At 43.2% G+C, this 15565-nt stretch overlaps 1 protein-coding gene across 1 annotated transcript in view; it reads right to left on the bottom strand.

Annotated features, from left to right (window-relative positions):
• LOC124545749 (dynein axonemal intermediate chain 7-like) overlaps window positions 1-15565 on the bottom strand; it is a 156014-nt gene that overhangs the window by 80656 nt on the left and 59793 nt on the right. Inside the window, exons 4-5 of the mRNA XM_047124692.1 lie at window positions 2960-3094; window positions 2800-2874 (exon numbers count right to left, since the gene is read on the bottom strand). Of these exons, the coding sequence (XP_046980648.1) occupies window positions 2800-2874; window positions 2960-3094 (210 nt within the window). The remainder of the gene's footprint in view (window positions 1-2799; window positions 2875-2959; window positions 3095-15565) is intronic.

Raw genomic sequence — 15565 nt, 5'->3', positions numbered from 1 at the left:
GGTACATCTATATCTATACTCCGCAATCCACCATACGGTGCATGGCGGAGGGTACCTCATACCACAACTAGCATCTTCTCTCCCTATTCCACTCCCAAACAGAACGAGGGAAAAATGACTGCCTATATGCCTCTGTACGAGCCCTAATCTCTCTTATCTTATCTTTGTGGTATTTCCACGAAATGTAAGTTGGCGGCAGTAAAATTGTACTGCAGTCAGCCTCAAATGCTGGTTGTCTAAATTTCCTCAGTAGCGATTCACGAAAAGAATGCCTCCTTTCCTCTAGAGACTCCCACCCAAGTTCCTGAAGCATTTTCGTAACACTCACATGATAATCAGACCTACAAGTAACAAATCTAGCAGCCCACCTCTTAATTGCTTCTATGTCCTCCCTCAGTCCGACCTGATAGGGATCCCAAATGCTCAAGCAGTACTCAAGAATAGGTCATATTAGTGTTTTATAAGCGGTCTCCTTTACAGTACACAAGTACACAAGGAAGGGGTTCCTTTCCATTCTATAGTGAGTAATATTAGCACTCTGACATATCGTGTGGCCAAGCAACTTACTTCTCTGTTGAGTGCACAAGTTGGTCGGTGTGAACATCATACCAGGAACTCAGCAGATTTCTTATGTCATCTGGAGGGAATGCGGTTGAATGACTCTGGTATTTTAGTAAGTTTTGATGTGGTCTCTCTCTTCACTCTTTATCCTCTGTCTGATTTGTTGTGATTAATTGCAGTTATGTATGGTGCTGAACTAACTAATCTATTTTGGCATGTGCTGACATCCACCTACTTTTTATTCAATGACCAGCATTATGAGCAGACAGATGGGGTTGCAATGGGTAGTCTGTTGCCTCCTGTGGTCATAAACTTGTTTATGGAAGACTTCGACAAAAGTGCATTGGAGTTGGTGCCTTAGAAACCCACCTGTTTCTTCAGATATGCTGATGATGCTTTTTTGTTTGGCCTCATGGTAAGGAGAATTTGAATGCCTTTTAGAATATCTGAACTCAATCCACCTGAACATTCATTTTACGATGGAGGTGGATGTTTTGGTTAGAAGGAAGGTTGATGGATCATTTGAATGTGCAGTTTACAGAAAATGTACTCACACCGACTTGTATTTACTGGCTAATAGTTGTCACCATCCGGCTCAGTGTGAATGGGTACTTCGTACCTTGGTACATAAGGCACTTTAACTTTCCATAAAGGATATTAATTGGAAGAAAAGAGATTATCTACTGCCAGAGAGAGGGCGCCAAGTGCAGTTGCATAAGCATACAGTGTAGCAGCTTCCTTCCTTTACTGCTGAAATCAGCATTCCTGGCTCATCTCGTTTGAATGCAGAATTTAATTTTAACTTGTTCCTTCAATGTTTTTATCATTCCCAATCTCGTGGATGTGTAACAAGTACAGTGAAAGTTGCATTAGTTCCTTGTAACAATAATATGAATCATTTATCTCAAAAATTTTTATCTCAACAATTGGAAGGTCTTTTCATATTTTGCTCGGCGTCGTCCTTTAAACAGTTGGCATTGAGTAGGTATGTGGCAATGGAAATGGGTTAATAATTGCTTGAATAATTGGGAAAATTGATTGGGAAGAATAGCTGAAAAGAAATTTGATGGTAATTTACGAATTTGAGCACAATCTTGGGTGAACTTTAACTGATACCAATATCAACATACCTTCAGTATCATTACATTCAAGGTCAATAGATATAATTTACATTACATACTGCTGCTTCCAGTAGTGTGTGGTACCAAATAATCACTGCAACCATTGACATTATTGATCTTCAATTAATTCCATAATGTTTAGCCCTGATCGTGACAAAGTTGATGCAGGAATGCTCCTCCGGATACCGCTTAAATTATTCTTGTCTGTACTGAACCTCTTGATGCAGAATCATGGTAGCGAGTGAAATGATGAACAGATAGGAGTTCATCTCAAACTGTGTGAATAAATATTCCTTTTCTAATAACTTTTTATAACACTTTTAATGAATGGTTAAAATACACATTTTTTCAATGCTGGTACAACAGATCCAAGCATACTTCCGTATGCTATCACTTACCTAAACAAAAGGGTGAAGATCCATGAATTAATAAAATGAAGAGTGCATTTCTTACTTTGTTTCATACAGGTATTTAATGATGTATGAAAACATTATCCTTGCCACAAAACAACTTGTTAATTTACTTTTGGTGGTGTCTATGACTCACTCAGTTTACATGTAACTTATATATAAGAAAAGAAAAGCATGAAAAAATAATAAGATTCAATATAGAACATATAAATGTATGGCCCCAAAAGAGATGTTGACATTTCATGTCAATTAAAGGCTATATTTCACAACAACCAGGAACTACAGCCGGTGCAGCAAACTAATGCTATGTCCCAGCAACACATAAAAACAGCATAGCGTATTTCTGTGAACACAGTATGGTCGTAAGTGTGTTTCTTGCTGCCTGCAAAAGAGTCAGTCAGTTGAAAGGTAGGAAGGTCTCCTGGGACAGAAAGGATTTACCGCTTAGATGTCAAACAGGTCACCAATGGGAGATTTTTGGTATCTTTTATTTTGTATCTATATGTTTATAATGAACCATTTAACACCAATAATATGTTCACCCACATATTATTTGGATAATAAGTGAACAAAGAGCAAAGTGAGATCAAACCCAGTGTTAATAATAATTCAGCAGTGGAAGCAGATGCACTGCTAATTTTTGGACCCATCACTTTATAAATTATATGTGACATATTAAAACATTTTTGCCTTATGTGATACAATACCTCTTTCCAGTGTTCTACTTGGCGACCGCTAACTCCAGTAGGCATGTCTATCAGTTCTTCAAGTTTATTAAGGAGCTGAAACATGAATTCCAAATTTTATATAAGGAAGCAACATAATTATAAATGAGCATGGTACAGTAATTTTAGGCATTTGACTTACAGCAAGAATGATGTCTGTCTTCTTGACAACAGTTTCTATGTCATCATCTTCCTGCTTCCACAAATAAAGGAATGTATTCATTTGTGGGACATTAGCAGGATCTGGTAGACCATCACATTTCATGTACTGCTCCCACTGTAAATACAAGCATGAAGCACAATGGGTGACAATATTTTATTTCATTTGTTTAGTGCTACAGACATAGTAGGAACCTTACCCCAGAGATGATTTCCATTATTAAACTTAAAAGTAACACAACCTCTTTTTTATTTATAAAATGACACAAAAATATTCCAAAAATGAAGACAGAGTGGAGATGTGGTTCTGGCAGAAGTAAAGCTGTGAGGATGGGTCAGGGATATGCTTGAATAGCTGGATAGCTTGGTCAATAGAGGATCAGTAGAGTGGCTAGTGCACTGGATTTGCATTCAAGAAGATGATGGTTGAAACCCATGTCCAGCTATCCAGATTTAGGTTTTCTGTGCTTTCCCTATATCATTCCATGCAAATACTGGGATAGCCCTGTGAAAGGGCATGACTGATTTCCTTGCCTATTCTTGACACGATCTAAGGTTGTGCTGTCTCTAATGAACTTCATGTCAACAGGATATTAAACCCAATCTCCATACCCTCCTTAAGTCAGTAGAGCACCTTCCCATGAAAGGAAATATCCCAGGTTCAAGTCCTGGTCTGGCACACAGTTTTAATCTGCCTGGAAATTCCATAAAAATATTTAGTTTAAAACATGATACAAGCTTGAGAAAGAAAGAAGATGGAAAGAAAATTATTACAGATAATATTATTTAAAGTATGAAAAATGGAAGGAACATATAATGTCCACATAAGGGAGACAAACTTGATGACAATATTATAGAAAGAGAAGAGGAAGCAGGTTGAGAGGAGATGGGAGATATGACACTGTGAGAAAGAAAGCAGAGCACTGAAAGATCTAAGTAGAAACAAGACACCCAGAGTAGACAGCACATCCACTGAATTATTGAGATCTTTGGGAAAGCCAGCCATGTCAGAACTATTCCACATGGGATGCAAGATGTATGAGAGGCAAAATACCATAAGGCTTCAAGAAGAACATAATAACATCAGTTCTGAAGAATGCAGGTGCTGATGGGTATGAACACCACTGAACCATCAGTTTAACAAGTCATGATTGCAGAATACTGACACGAATTATTTACAGAATATTGCAAAAACTAGAAGAACCTGACCTCAAGGAAGATTAGTTTGGTTTGCATGAAAATGTAGTGACACATGTGGCCTTGTTGACTTTATGATTTACCTTAGAAGACAGATTAAAAAATGCAAACCTACATTTGTAGGAGCCGTAGAATTAGAGAAATCTTTTGAAAATGTTGACTCAAATACACTCTTCGAAATTTTGAAGGCAGAAAGAATAAAATACATGGAGCAAAAGCCCATTTATAACTTGTACTGAAACCAAATTGCCATCATAAGAGTCAAAGGACATGAAAGGAAAGATCTAGTTGAGATGAAAGTGAGCAGGATTGCAACCTATCCCCTTATGTTTTTCAATCTGTACATTGAGAGAACAGTAAAGGAAGCCAAGGAGAAATTTGGAAAGGGAATTAAAATTCAGGGAGTAGAAATAAATACACTGAGATTTTCCAGTGACATTGTAATTCTGTCAAAGATGGCTAAGGACATGGAACAGCAGTTGAATGAAATGGGTAATGCCTTGAAAAGAAGTTATAAGATGAGTATCAATGTATCTAAGTCAAAAGTAATGGAACATAGTCAAATTAAATCAGACAATGTTGACAGAATTAAATTAGGAAATGAAACACTAAAAGGAGTACATGAGTTTTACTATTTGATCACCAAAATAACTGATGATGATCACAGTAGAGATGGAATAAAATGCAGACTGGCAATAGCAGGAACAAGTTTCTGAAAAAGAGAAATATATTAACAATCAATAGAAATGTAAGTTTAGGAAGTCTTTACCTTAGGGGGAAAAAAGGACAGGTATACACCCACACACACACACACACACACACACACACACACACACACACACACACACATATCAATCCACACATACAGAGACATAAGCAGACATACACAGGGTGTTACAAAAAGGCTCGGCCAAACTTTCAGAAAACATTCCTCACACACAAAGAAAGAAAATATGTTATGTGGACATGTGTCCGGAAACGCTTACTTTCCATGTTAGAGCTCATTTTATTACTTCTCTTCAAATCAAATTAATCATGGAATGGAAACACACAGCAACAGAACGTACCAGCATTACTTCAACCACTTTGTTATAGGAAATGTTCAAACTGTCCTCCGTTAGCGAGGATACATGCATCCACACCGTCGCATGGAATCCCTGATGCGCTGATGCAGCCCTGGAGAATGGCGTATTGTACCACAGCAGTCCACAATACGAGCACGAAGAGTCTCTACATTTGATACCGGGGTTGTGTAGACAAGAGCTTTAAAATGCCCCCATAAATGAAAGTCAAGAGGGTTGAGGCCAGGAGAGCGTGAACACCATGGAATTGGTCCGCCTCTACCAATCCATCGGTCACAGAATCTGTTGTTGAGAAGCGTACGAACACTTCGACTGAAATGTGCAGGAGCTCCATCATGCATGAACCTCATGTTGTGTCATACTTCTAAAGGCACATGTTCTAGCAGCACAGGTAGAGTATCCCATATGAAATCATGATAATGTGATCCATTTAGCGTAGGTGGAAGAACATACTGACGAAACTAAAATGAGCTCTAACATGGAAAGTAAGGGATTCCAGACACATGTCCACATAACATCTTTTCTTTATCAGCGGGTGAGGAATGTTTCCTCAAAGTTTGGCCATACCTTTTAGTAACACACACACACAGAGATATATATATATATATATATATATATATATATATATATATATATAGAGGGAAACATTCCACGTGGGAAAAATATATGTAAAGACAAAGATGATGAGACTTACCAACCAAAAGCGCTGGCAGGTCGATAGACACACAAACAAACACAAACATACACACAAAACTCAAGCTTTCGCAACAAACGGTTGCTTCATCAGGAAAGAGGGAAGGAGAGGGAAAGACAAAAGGATGTGGGTTTTAAGGGAGAGGGTAAGGAGTCATTCCAATCCCGGGTGTGCAAAGACTTACCTTAGGGGGAAAAAAGGACAGGTATACACTCGCACACACACACATATCCATCCGCACATACACAGGCACAAGCAGACATTTGTAAAGGCAAAGAGTTTGGGCAGAGATGTCAGTCGAGGCGGAAGTGCAGAGGCAAAGATGATGTTGAATGACAGGTGAGGTATGAGTGGCGGCAACTTGATATTAGCGGAGATTGAGGCCTGGTGGGTAACGGGAAGAGAGGATATATTGAAGAGCAAGTTCCCATCTCTGGAGTTCTGACAGGTTGGTGTTAGTGGGAAGTAACCAGATAACCCGAACAGTGTAACACTGTGCCAAGATGTGCTGGCAGTGCACTAAGGCATGTTTAGCCACAGGGTGATCCTCATTACCAACAAACACTGTCTGCCTGTGAACATTCATGCAAATAGACAGTTTGTTGCTGGTCATTCCCACATAGAAAGCTTCACAATGTAGGCAGGTCAGTTGGTAAATCACGTGGGTGCTTTCACACGTGGCTCTGCCTTTGATCGTGTACACCTCCCGGGTTACAGGACTGGAGTAGGTGGTGGTGGGAAGGTGCATGGGGCAGGTTTTACACTGGGGGCGGTTACAAGGGTAGGAGCCAGAGGGTAGGGAAGGTGGTTTGAGGATTTCATAGGGATGAACTAAGAAGTTACGAAGGTTAGGTGGATGGCGGAAAGACACTCTTGGTGGAGTGGGGAGGGTTTCATGAAGAATGGATCTCATTTCAGGGCAGGATTTGAGGAAGTCGTATCCCTGTTGGAGAGCCACATTCAGAGTCTGATCCAGTCCCAGAAAGTATCCTGTCACAAGTGGGGCACTTTTGGGGTTCTGTGGGAGGTTCTGGGTTTGAAGGGATGAGGAAGTGGCTCTGGTTATTTGCTTCTGTACCGGGTCGGGAGGGTAGTTGCGGGATGCGAAAGCTGTTTTCAGGTTGTTGGTGTAATGGTTCAGGGATTCTGGACTGGAGCAGATTCATTTGCCATGAAGACCTAAGCTGTAAGGAAGGGATCGTTTAATGTGGAATGGGTGGCAGCTGTCATAATGGAGGTACTGTTGCTTGTTGGTGGGTTTGATGTGGACGGACGTGTGAAGCTGGCCATTGGACAGGTGGAGGTCAACGTCAAGGAAAGTGGCATGGGATTTAGAGTAGGACCAGGTGAATCTGATGGAACCAAAGGAGTTGAGGTTGGAGAGGAAATTCTGGAGTTCTTCTTCACTGTGAGTCCAGATCATGAAGATGTCATCAATAAATCTGTACCAAACTTTGGGTTGGCAGGCCTGGGTAACCAAGAAGGCTTCCTCTAGGCGACCCATGAACAGGATGGCATACGAGGGGGCCATCCTGGTACCCATGGCTGTTCCCTTTAATTGTTGGTATGTCTGGCCTTCGAAAGTGAAGAAGTTGTGGGTCAGGATGAAGCTGGCTAAGGTAATGAGAAAAGAGGTTTTAGTTAGGGTGGCAGGTGATCAGCGTGAAAGGAAGTGCTCCATCGCAGCGAGGCCCTGGGCGTGTGGAATATTTGTGTATAAGGAAGTGGCATCAATGGTTACAAGGACGGTTTCCAGGGATAACAGACTGTGTAAGGATTCCAGGCGTTCATGAAAGTGGTTGGTGTCTCTGATGAAGGATGGGAGACTGCATGTAATGGGTTGAAGGTGTTGATCTACATAGCCAGAGATATGTTCTGTTTCAACAATATCTTTGCCTCTTCACTTGCACCTCGACTGACATCTCTGCCTAAACTCTTTGCCGTTACAAATGTCTGCTTGTGCCTGTGTATGTGCGGATGGATATGTGTGTGTGTGCAAGTGTATGCCTGTCCTTTTTTCCCCCTAAGGTAAGTCTTTCTGCTCCCGGGATTGGAATGACTCCTTACCCTCTCCCTTAAAACCCACATCCTTTCGTCTTTCCCTCTCCTTCCCTGTTTCCTGATGAAGTAACCGTTTGTTGTGAAAGCTTGAATTTTGTGTGTATGTTTGTGTTTGTTTGTGTGTCTATCGACCTGCCAGAGCTTTCGTTTGGTAAGTCACATCATCTTTGTTTTTAGATATATTTTTCCCACGTGGAATGTTTCCCTCTATTATATTAATATCATTAATTTGAACCCAACAATTACGTTTGTTATTGTCACTGTTGCATTTCGAAATCTTTCCTGTCGTCTTATTTTCTCTTTGTGTTTTTGCCAGTAGTTTCACTTTGTATTCACCTTCTCCTTTTTACCGTAATCTGCTATACAATTTTATCCCACCTATATATACTCAATAATACGTAACCCACTTCCAAACCATAACCAAAAAAATTTTTTTGCCGCTTTCAACACTACCGCTGCTATAATATCCACCATTTCTAGTTCACAAACAGATCCTTTCACCTTTTAAACAACCATTTCGGCTAGTTCTAATAACTTTCGCTTTATTTCCATTTCCGTTTTTCCCACATCACTGATAATTTTTAGCCGCTTCCCACAGGTTTTAACGTCATTATTTCTTCGTCAGGCAATTGTTAGCCTCATTTTCATAATCTGCCACCACAAAACCACTCCTTTTAATATATTACACGCAGTTTTTTCGAAATTTTCCCGAATTTCTCCGTCCTTTAACGTGTTTTGGCGGCAACACAACCACCTAACCTTTGTGGACATCGTTGTCTACCAACCCAAGTCCAACATAGCCCAGCTATAACCAACACCTTCTCGCCTTTTTTCACACCAGATCTCCAGTTACTTTCCAGTTCACCTCTATCTCTCCCCATATATTTTTATTTTCATTTTCATTTCAGCCTCATGTTACACTTTCCACCTTCTAATACCATGTCACCCTCACAACACCCCCACAACGACCCCATTAAGTTTTATTTACATTCCCTCCGCAAACATGCCTTCGCCATAGCCAGATTACGCTCCCATATTCTATTTTCTCAGGCTTGTCTGACATTTCGCATTACCCCCAAAGGCCTCGCACTTAAAGTTCCCATCTCTGCCTGCAACCCTTCTTTCCATCAGTCCCTATACCAGTTCCAAATTGAACAATCCATTGCCCTCACCCACCTAATCCTTCACCTACACATCAACTCAGCCAATGAACACACCCGTCAACTCCTATCCTTAATAAAAGTCCTTAATCTTTCCTCTCCCACATCCACACCGGCTGTTCAAAGCATCCTCCTACAGGCCAACCGTAAATTAGAACAGCATGCCACCCTCCACCTCAAAAAAACTATCCAGTCTCCTGGTTTCCCACTTCCGGAAAGGCAACTCACTCACCCTTCACAACCTTTCCAGCAAACCTCAACCTCCTCTCATTGCACACAACCCCAGTCTCTCCCATCTACTCAATCTCCCACTTCCAGCTCCACTCCCTCCAAAACCTCAAAATTCCAATCAACACAATCTGGAACCACAACACCCTAATTCAGTAGTTAACCTTTCCTCCAACCTCTCTCCCAATCCGGAACCTCTGTCCTATCCAAAGGCCTCACCTTCAGCCCCACTCCCAGATTCAAACAAACAGCCCTCGTCAAAGATTTACTGTACTACACTCGTACTCTCTGCTGGAAATATCACTTTGCCACTAAGAAAAATGATCCCATTTCCTACTCCTAATGATCCAACTCCCCAAGACACCATCCAAATTTTTTTTGAACCCCACCTGGAACAGTTCAGTCCTCCGTCGCAGCGGGACCCACCTCCTCTTCCTCAAAACCACCCTCTCCAAACCTTCCAGGAATTTCTGACTTCCAGCCTTGCATCTCAATCCTTCTTAAAAAACCTTAATCCTACTCCCAACATCACCACTGCTGAAGCCCAGGCTATCCGTGATCTGAAAGCTGACCGATCCATCATCATTCTTCCGGCGGATAAGGGTTCCACGACCGTGGTACTTGATCATCGGGAGTATGAGGCTGAGGGACTGTGTCAGCTTTCAGACAACAACACATACAAAGTTTGCCAAGGTAACCCCATTCCCGATGTCCAGGCGGAGCTTCAAGGAATCCTCAGAACCTTAGGCCCCCTGCAAAACCTTTCACCTGACTCCATCAACCTCCTGACCCCACCGACACCCCGCACCCCTACCTTCTACCTTCTTTCTAAAATCCACAAACCCAATCATCCTGGCCGCCCCATTGTAGCTGGTTACCAAGCCCCCACAGAACGTATCTCTGCCTACGTAGATCAACACCTTCAACCCATTACATGCAGTCTCCCATCCTTCATCAAAGACACCAACCACTTTCTCGAATGCCTGGAATCCTTACCCAATCTGTTACCCCCGGAAACCATCCTTGTAATCATTGATGCCACTTCCTTATACACAAATATTCCGCACGTCCAGGGCCTTGCTGCGATGGAGCATTTCCTTTCATGCCGATCACCTGCCACCCTAACTAAAACCTCTTTCCTATTCACCTTAGCCAGCTTCATCCTTACCCACAACTTCTTCACTTTTGAAGGCCAGACATACCAACAATTAAAGGGAACAGCCATGGGTACCAGGATTGCCCCCTCGTACGCCAACCTATTCATGGGTCGCTTAGAGGAAGCCTTCTTGGTTACCCAGGCCTGCCAACCCAAAGTTTGGTACAGATTTATTGATGACATCTTCATGATCTGGACTCACAGTGAAGAAGAACTCCAGAATTTCCTCTCCAACCTCAACTCCTTTGGTTCCATCAGATTCACCTGGTCCTACTCTAAATCCCATGCCACTTTCCTTGACGTTGACCTCCACCTGTCCAATGGTCAGCTTCACACGTCCGACCACATCAAACCCACCAACAAGCAACAGTACCTCCATTATGACAGCTGCCACCCATTCCACATCAAACGGTCCCTTCCCTACAGCCTAGGTCTTCGTGGCAAACGAATCTGCTCCAGTCCGGAATCCCTGAACCATTACACCAACAACCTGAAAACAGCTTTCGCATCCCGCAACTACCCTCACGACCTGGTACAGAAGCAAATAACCAGAGCCACTTCCTCATCCCCTCAAACCCAGAATCCCCCACAGTAGAACCACAAAAATGCCCCACTTGTGACAGGATACTTTCCGGGACTGGACCAGACTCTGAATGTGGCTCTGCAGCAGGGATACGAGTTCCTCAAATCCTGCCCTGAAATGAGATCCATCCTTCATGAAATCCTCCCCACTCCACCAAGAGTGTCTTTCCGCCGTCCACCTAACCTTCGTAACCTCTTAGTTCATCCCTATGAAATCCTCAAACCACCTTCCCTACCCTCTGGCTCCTATCCTTGTAACCGCCCCCAGTGTAAAACCTGTCCAATTCACCCTCCCACCACCACCTACTCCAGTCCTGTAACCCGGAAGGTGTACACGATCAAAGGCAGAGCCACATGTGAAAGCACCCACGTGATTTACCAACTGACCTGCCTACACTGTGATGCATTCTATGTGGGAATGACCAGCAACAAACTGTCCATTCGCATGAATGGACACAGGCAGACAGTGTTTGTTGGTAATGAGGATCACCCTGTGGCTAAACATGCTTTGGTGCACGGCCAGCACATCTTGGCACAGTGTTACACTGTCCGGGTTATCTGGATACTTCCCACCAACACCAACCTATCCAAACTCCGGAGATGGGAACTTGCTCTTCAATATATCCTCTCTTCCCGTTACCCACCAGGCCTCAATCTCCGCTAATATCAAGTTGCGGCCACTCATACCTCACCTGTCATTCAACATCATCTTTGCCTCTGCACTTCCGCCTCGACTGACGTCTCTGCCCAAACTCTTTGCCTTTACAAATGTCTGCTTGTGTCTGCATATGTGCGGATGGATATGTGTGTGTGTGCGAGCGTATACCCGTCCTTTTTTCCCCCTAAGGTAAGTCTTTCCGCTCCCGGGATTGGAATGACTCCTTACCCTCTCCCTTAAAACCCACTTCCTTTCGTCTTTCACTCTCCTTCCCTCTTTCCTGATGAAGCAACCGTTTGTTGCGAAAGCTAGAATTTTGTGTGTATGTTTGTGTTTGTTTGTGTGTCTATCGACCTGCCAGCACTTTCGTTCGGTAAGTCACATCATCTTTGTTTTTAGATATATTTTTCCCACGTGCAATTTTTCCCTCTATTTTTTATATATATATATATATATATATATATATATATATATATATATATATATATATAGAGAGAGAGAGAGAGAGAGACACACACACACACACACACGAGGGCGGTTCAGAAAGTAACCTCCGACTGGTCACAGTGCGGGTTGTGGGGGGAGTAGCGACGCCATCTGTCCGTTCACGCACTCAACAGGTAAGTCGGCATCAAGCCGTGGTCGAGTGAACGTCGTACCTGCACTAGTTTAGTTTTTGTGGCAGTTTGAAATGTGTGCTGCAATAGAAAACCCCGCCAAATGTGAAGTGCGTGCTGTCATAAGGTTTTTTACAGCCAAAGGATATTCTGCAGCAGCTATTCATCGTGAGCTTTGTGCCGTGTACGGACCAAGAGTTATGAGTGAAGGAGTTGTCCGTGAATGGGTACGTTTATTTAAAAGTGGACGAGAAAACATTCATGATGAAGAGAGGAGTGGTAGACCATCATTGGTGACTGACGAACTCGTTCAGACAGTTGATGCAAAAGTTTGTGAAAATCGACGTTTCTCAATGTCGGAGTTGTCTACTGGTTTTCCACAGAATTCTAAGACTCTCTTGTACGAGATAGTGACAGCAAGATTGGGTTACCGTAAGTTCTGTGCACGATGGGTGCCCAAAATTCTTACCGACCACCACAAAACTCAAAGAATGGTCTCTGCATTAGACTTTCTGTCACGTTATGAGGACGAAGGAGAACCATTGTTAAACAGAATCGTGACCGGTGACAAAACCTGGATTAAGTACGTGAACCCTGAGACAAAAGAACAATCAAAGATGTGGGCACATTCAAATTCGCCTACCAAACCAAGAAAAGCCTCACAAGATTTTTCTGCCAGAAAACTGATGGCAACGGTGTTTTGGGATGCCAAAGGGGTGTTGTTGATTGAATTCATGGAACGTGGTACGACCATTAATCAAGACGTGTACTGTGAAACAATAAAAAAGTTACGACGGGCTATACAGAACAAACGCCGTGGTATGCTGACTTCCGGTATCATTTTTTTGCACGATAACGCCCATCCTCACTCTGCTCGCAGAACAACGGCCCTTCTTGAGTCCTTCAAGTGGGACGTTATCAACCATCCACCTTACAGCCCAGACCTGGCGCCAAGTGATTATCACCTCTTCATGCATTTGAAGAAATGGCTCGGGTCACAGCGGTTTGATGACGACGAAGAGCTCAAAGATGCGGTCACAGGCTGGCTCCAGGCACAAGCGGGTGATTTTTATGCAGAAGGAATTTCAAAGCTTGTGAAGAGATACGATAAGTGCCTCAATCGCTATGGAGACTATGTAGAAAAATAGTGCAAAGATGTAGTTGTAAGATGTATATATTAAAATATTTTTATTTAACTTGGTGTATTTTTTTAAATCAACCGGAGGTTACTTTCCGAACGGCCCTCGTATATATATATATATATATATATATATATATATATATATATATATATATATATATATATATATATATATATATATCTCTAAAAACAAAGATGATGTGACTTACCAAATGAAAGTGCTGGCAGGTCGACAGACACACAAACAAACACAAACATACACACAAAATTCAAGCTTTCGCAACAAACTGTTGCCTCATCAGGAAAGAGGGAAGGAGAGGGAAAGACGAAAGGAAGTGGGTTTTAAGGGAGAGGGTAAGGAGTCATTCCAATCCCGGGAGCGGAAAGACTTACCTTAGGGGGAAAAAAGGACGGGTATACACTCGCACACACACACATATCCATCCACACATATACAGACACAAGCAGACATATTTAAAGACAAAGAGTTTGGGCAGAGATGTCAGTCGAGGCAGAAGTGCAGAGGCAAAGATGTTGTTGAATGACACGTGAGGTATGAGTGGCGGCAACTTGAAATTAGCGGAGATTGAGGCCTGGTGGATAACGGGAAGAGAGGATATATTGAAGAGCAAGTTCCCATCTCCGGAGTTCGGATAGGTTGGTGTTAGTGGGAAGTATCCAGATAACCCGGACGGTGTAACACTGTGCCAAGATGTGCTGGCCGTGCACCAAGGCATGTTTAGCCACAGGGTGATCCTCATTACCAACAAACACTGTCTGCCTGTGTCCATTCATGCGAATGGACAGTTTGTTGCTGGTCATTCCCACATAGAATGCGTCACAGTGTAGGCAGGTCAGTTGGTAGATCACGTGGGTGCTTTCACACGTGGCTCTGCCTTTGATCGTGTACACCTTCCGGGTTACAGGACTGGAGTAGGTGGTGGTGTGAGGGTGCATGGGACAGGTTTTACACCGGGGGCGGTTACAAGGGTAGGAGCCAGAGGGTAGGGAAGGTGGTTTGGGGATTTCATAGGGATGAACTAAGAGGTTACGAAGGTTAGGTGGACGGCGGAAAGACACTCTTGGTGGAGTGGGGAGGATTTCATGAAGGATGGATCTCATTTCTGGGCAGGATTTTAGGAAGTCGTATCCCTGCTGGAGAGCCACATTCAGAATCTGATCCAGTCCCGGAAAGTATCCTGTCACAAGTGGGGCACTTTTGTGGTTCTTCTGTGGGAGGTTCTGGGTTTGAGAGGATGAGGAAGTTGCTCTGGTTATTTGCTTCTGTACCAGGTCGGGAGGGTAGTTGCGGGATGCGAAAGCTGTTGTCAGGTTGTTGGTGTAATGGTTCAGGGATTCCGGACTGGAGCAGATTCGTTTGCCACGAAGACCTAGGCTGTAGGGAAGGGACCGTTTGATGTGGAATGGGTGGCAGCTGTCGTAATGGAGGTACTGTTGCTTGTTGGTGGGTTTGATGTGGACGGACGTGTGAAGCTGGCCATTGGACAGGTGGAGGTCAACATCAAGGAAAGTGGCATGGGATTTGGAGTAGGACCAGGTGAATCTGATGGAACCAAAGGAGTTGAGGTTGGAGAGGAAATTCTGGAGTTCTTCTTCACTGTGAGTCCAGATCATGAAGATGTCATCAATAAATCTGTACCAAACTTTGGGTTGGCAGGCCTGGTTAACCAAGAAGGCTTCCTCTAAGCGACCCATGAATAGGTTGGCGTACGAAGGGGCCATCCTGGTACCCATGGCTGTTCCCTTTAATTGCTGGTATGTCTGGCCTTCAAAAGTGAAGAAGTTGTGGGTCAGGATGAAGCTGGCTAAGGTAATGAGGAAAGAGGTTTTAGGTAGGGTGGCAGGTGATCGGCGTGAAAGGAAGTGCTCCATCGCAGCGAGGCCCTGGACGTGCGGGATATTTGTGTATAAGGAAGTGGCATCAATGGTTACAAGGATGGTTTCTGGGGGTAACGGATTGGGTAAGGATTCCAGGCGTTCGAGAAAGTGGTT

The sequence above is a fragment of the Schistocerca americana genome, chromosome 8 (assembly GCF_021461395.2).
Source record: "Schistocerca americana isolate TAMUIC-IGC-003095 chromosome 8, iqSchAmer2.1, whole genome shotgun sequence".
NCBI classification, from domain to species: Eukaryota; Metazoa; Arthropoda; class Insecta; order Orthoptera; family Acrididae; genus Schistocerca; species Schistocerca americana.
This window is presented reverse-complemented; position numbering and strand designations above follow the sequence as displayed.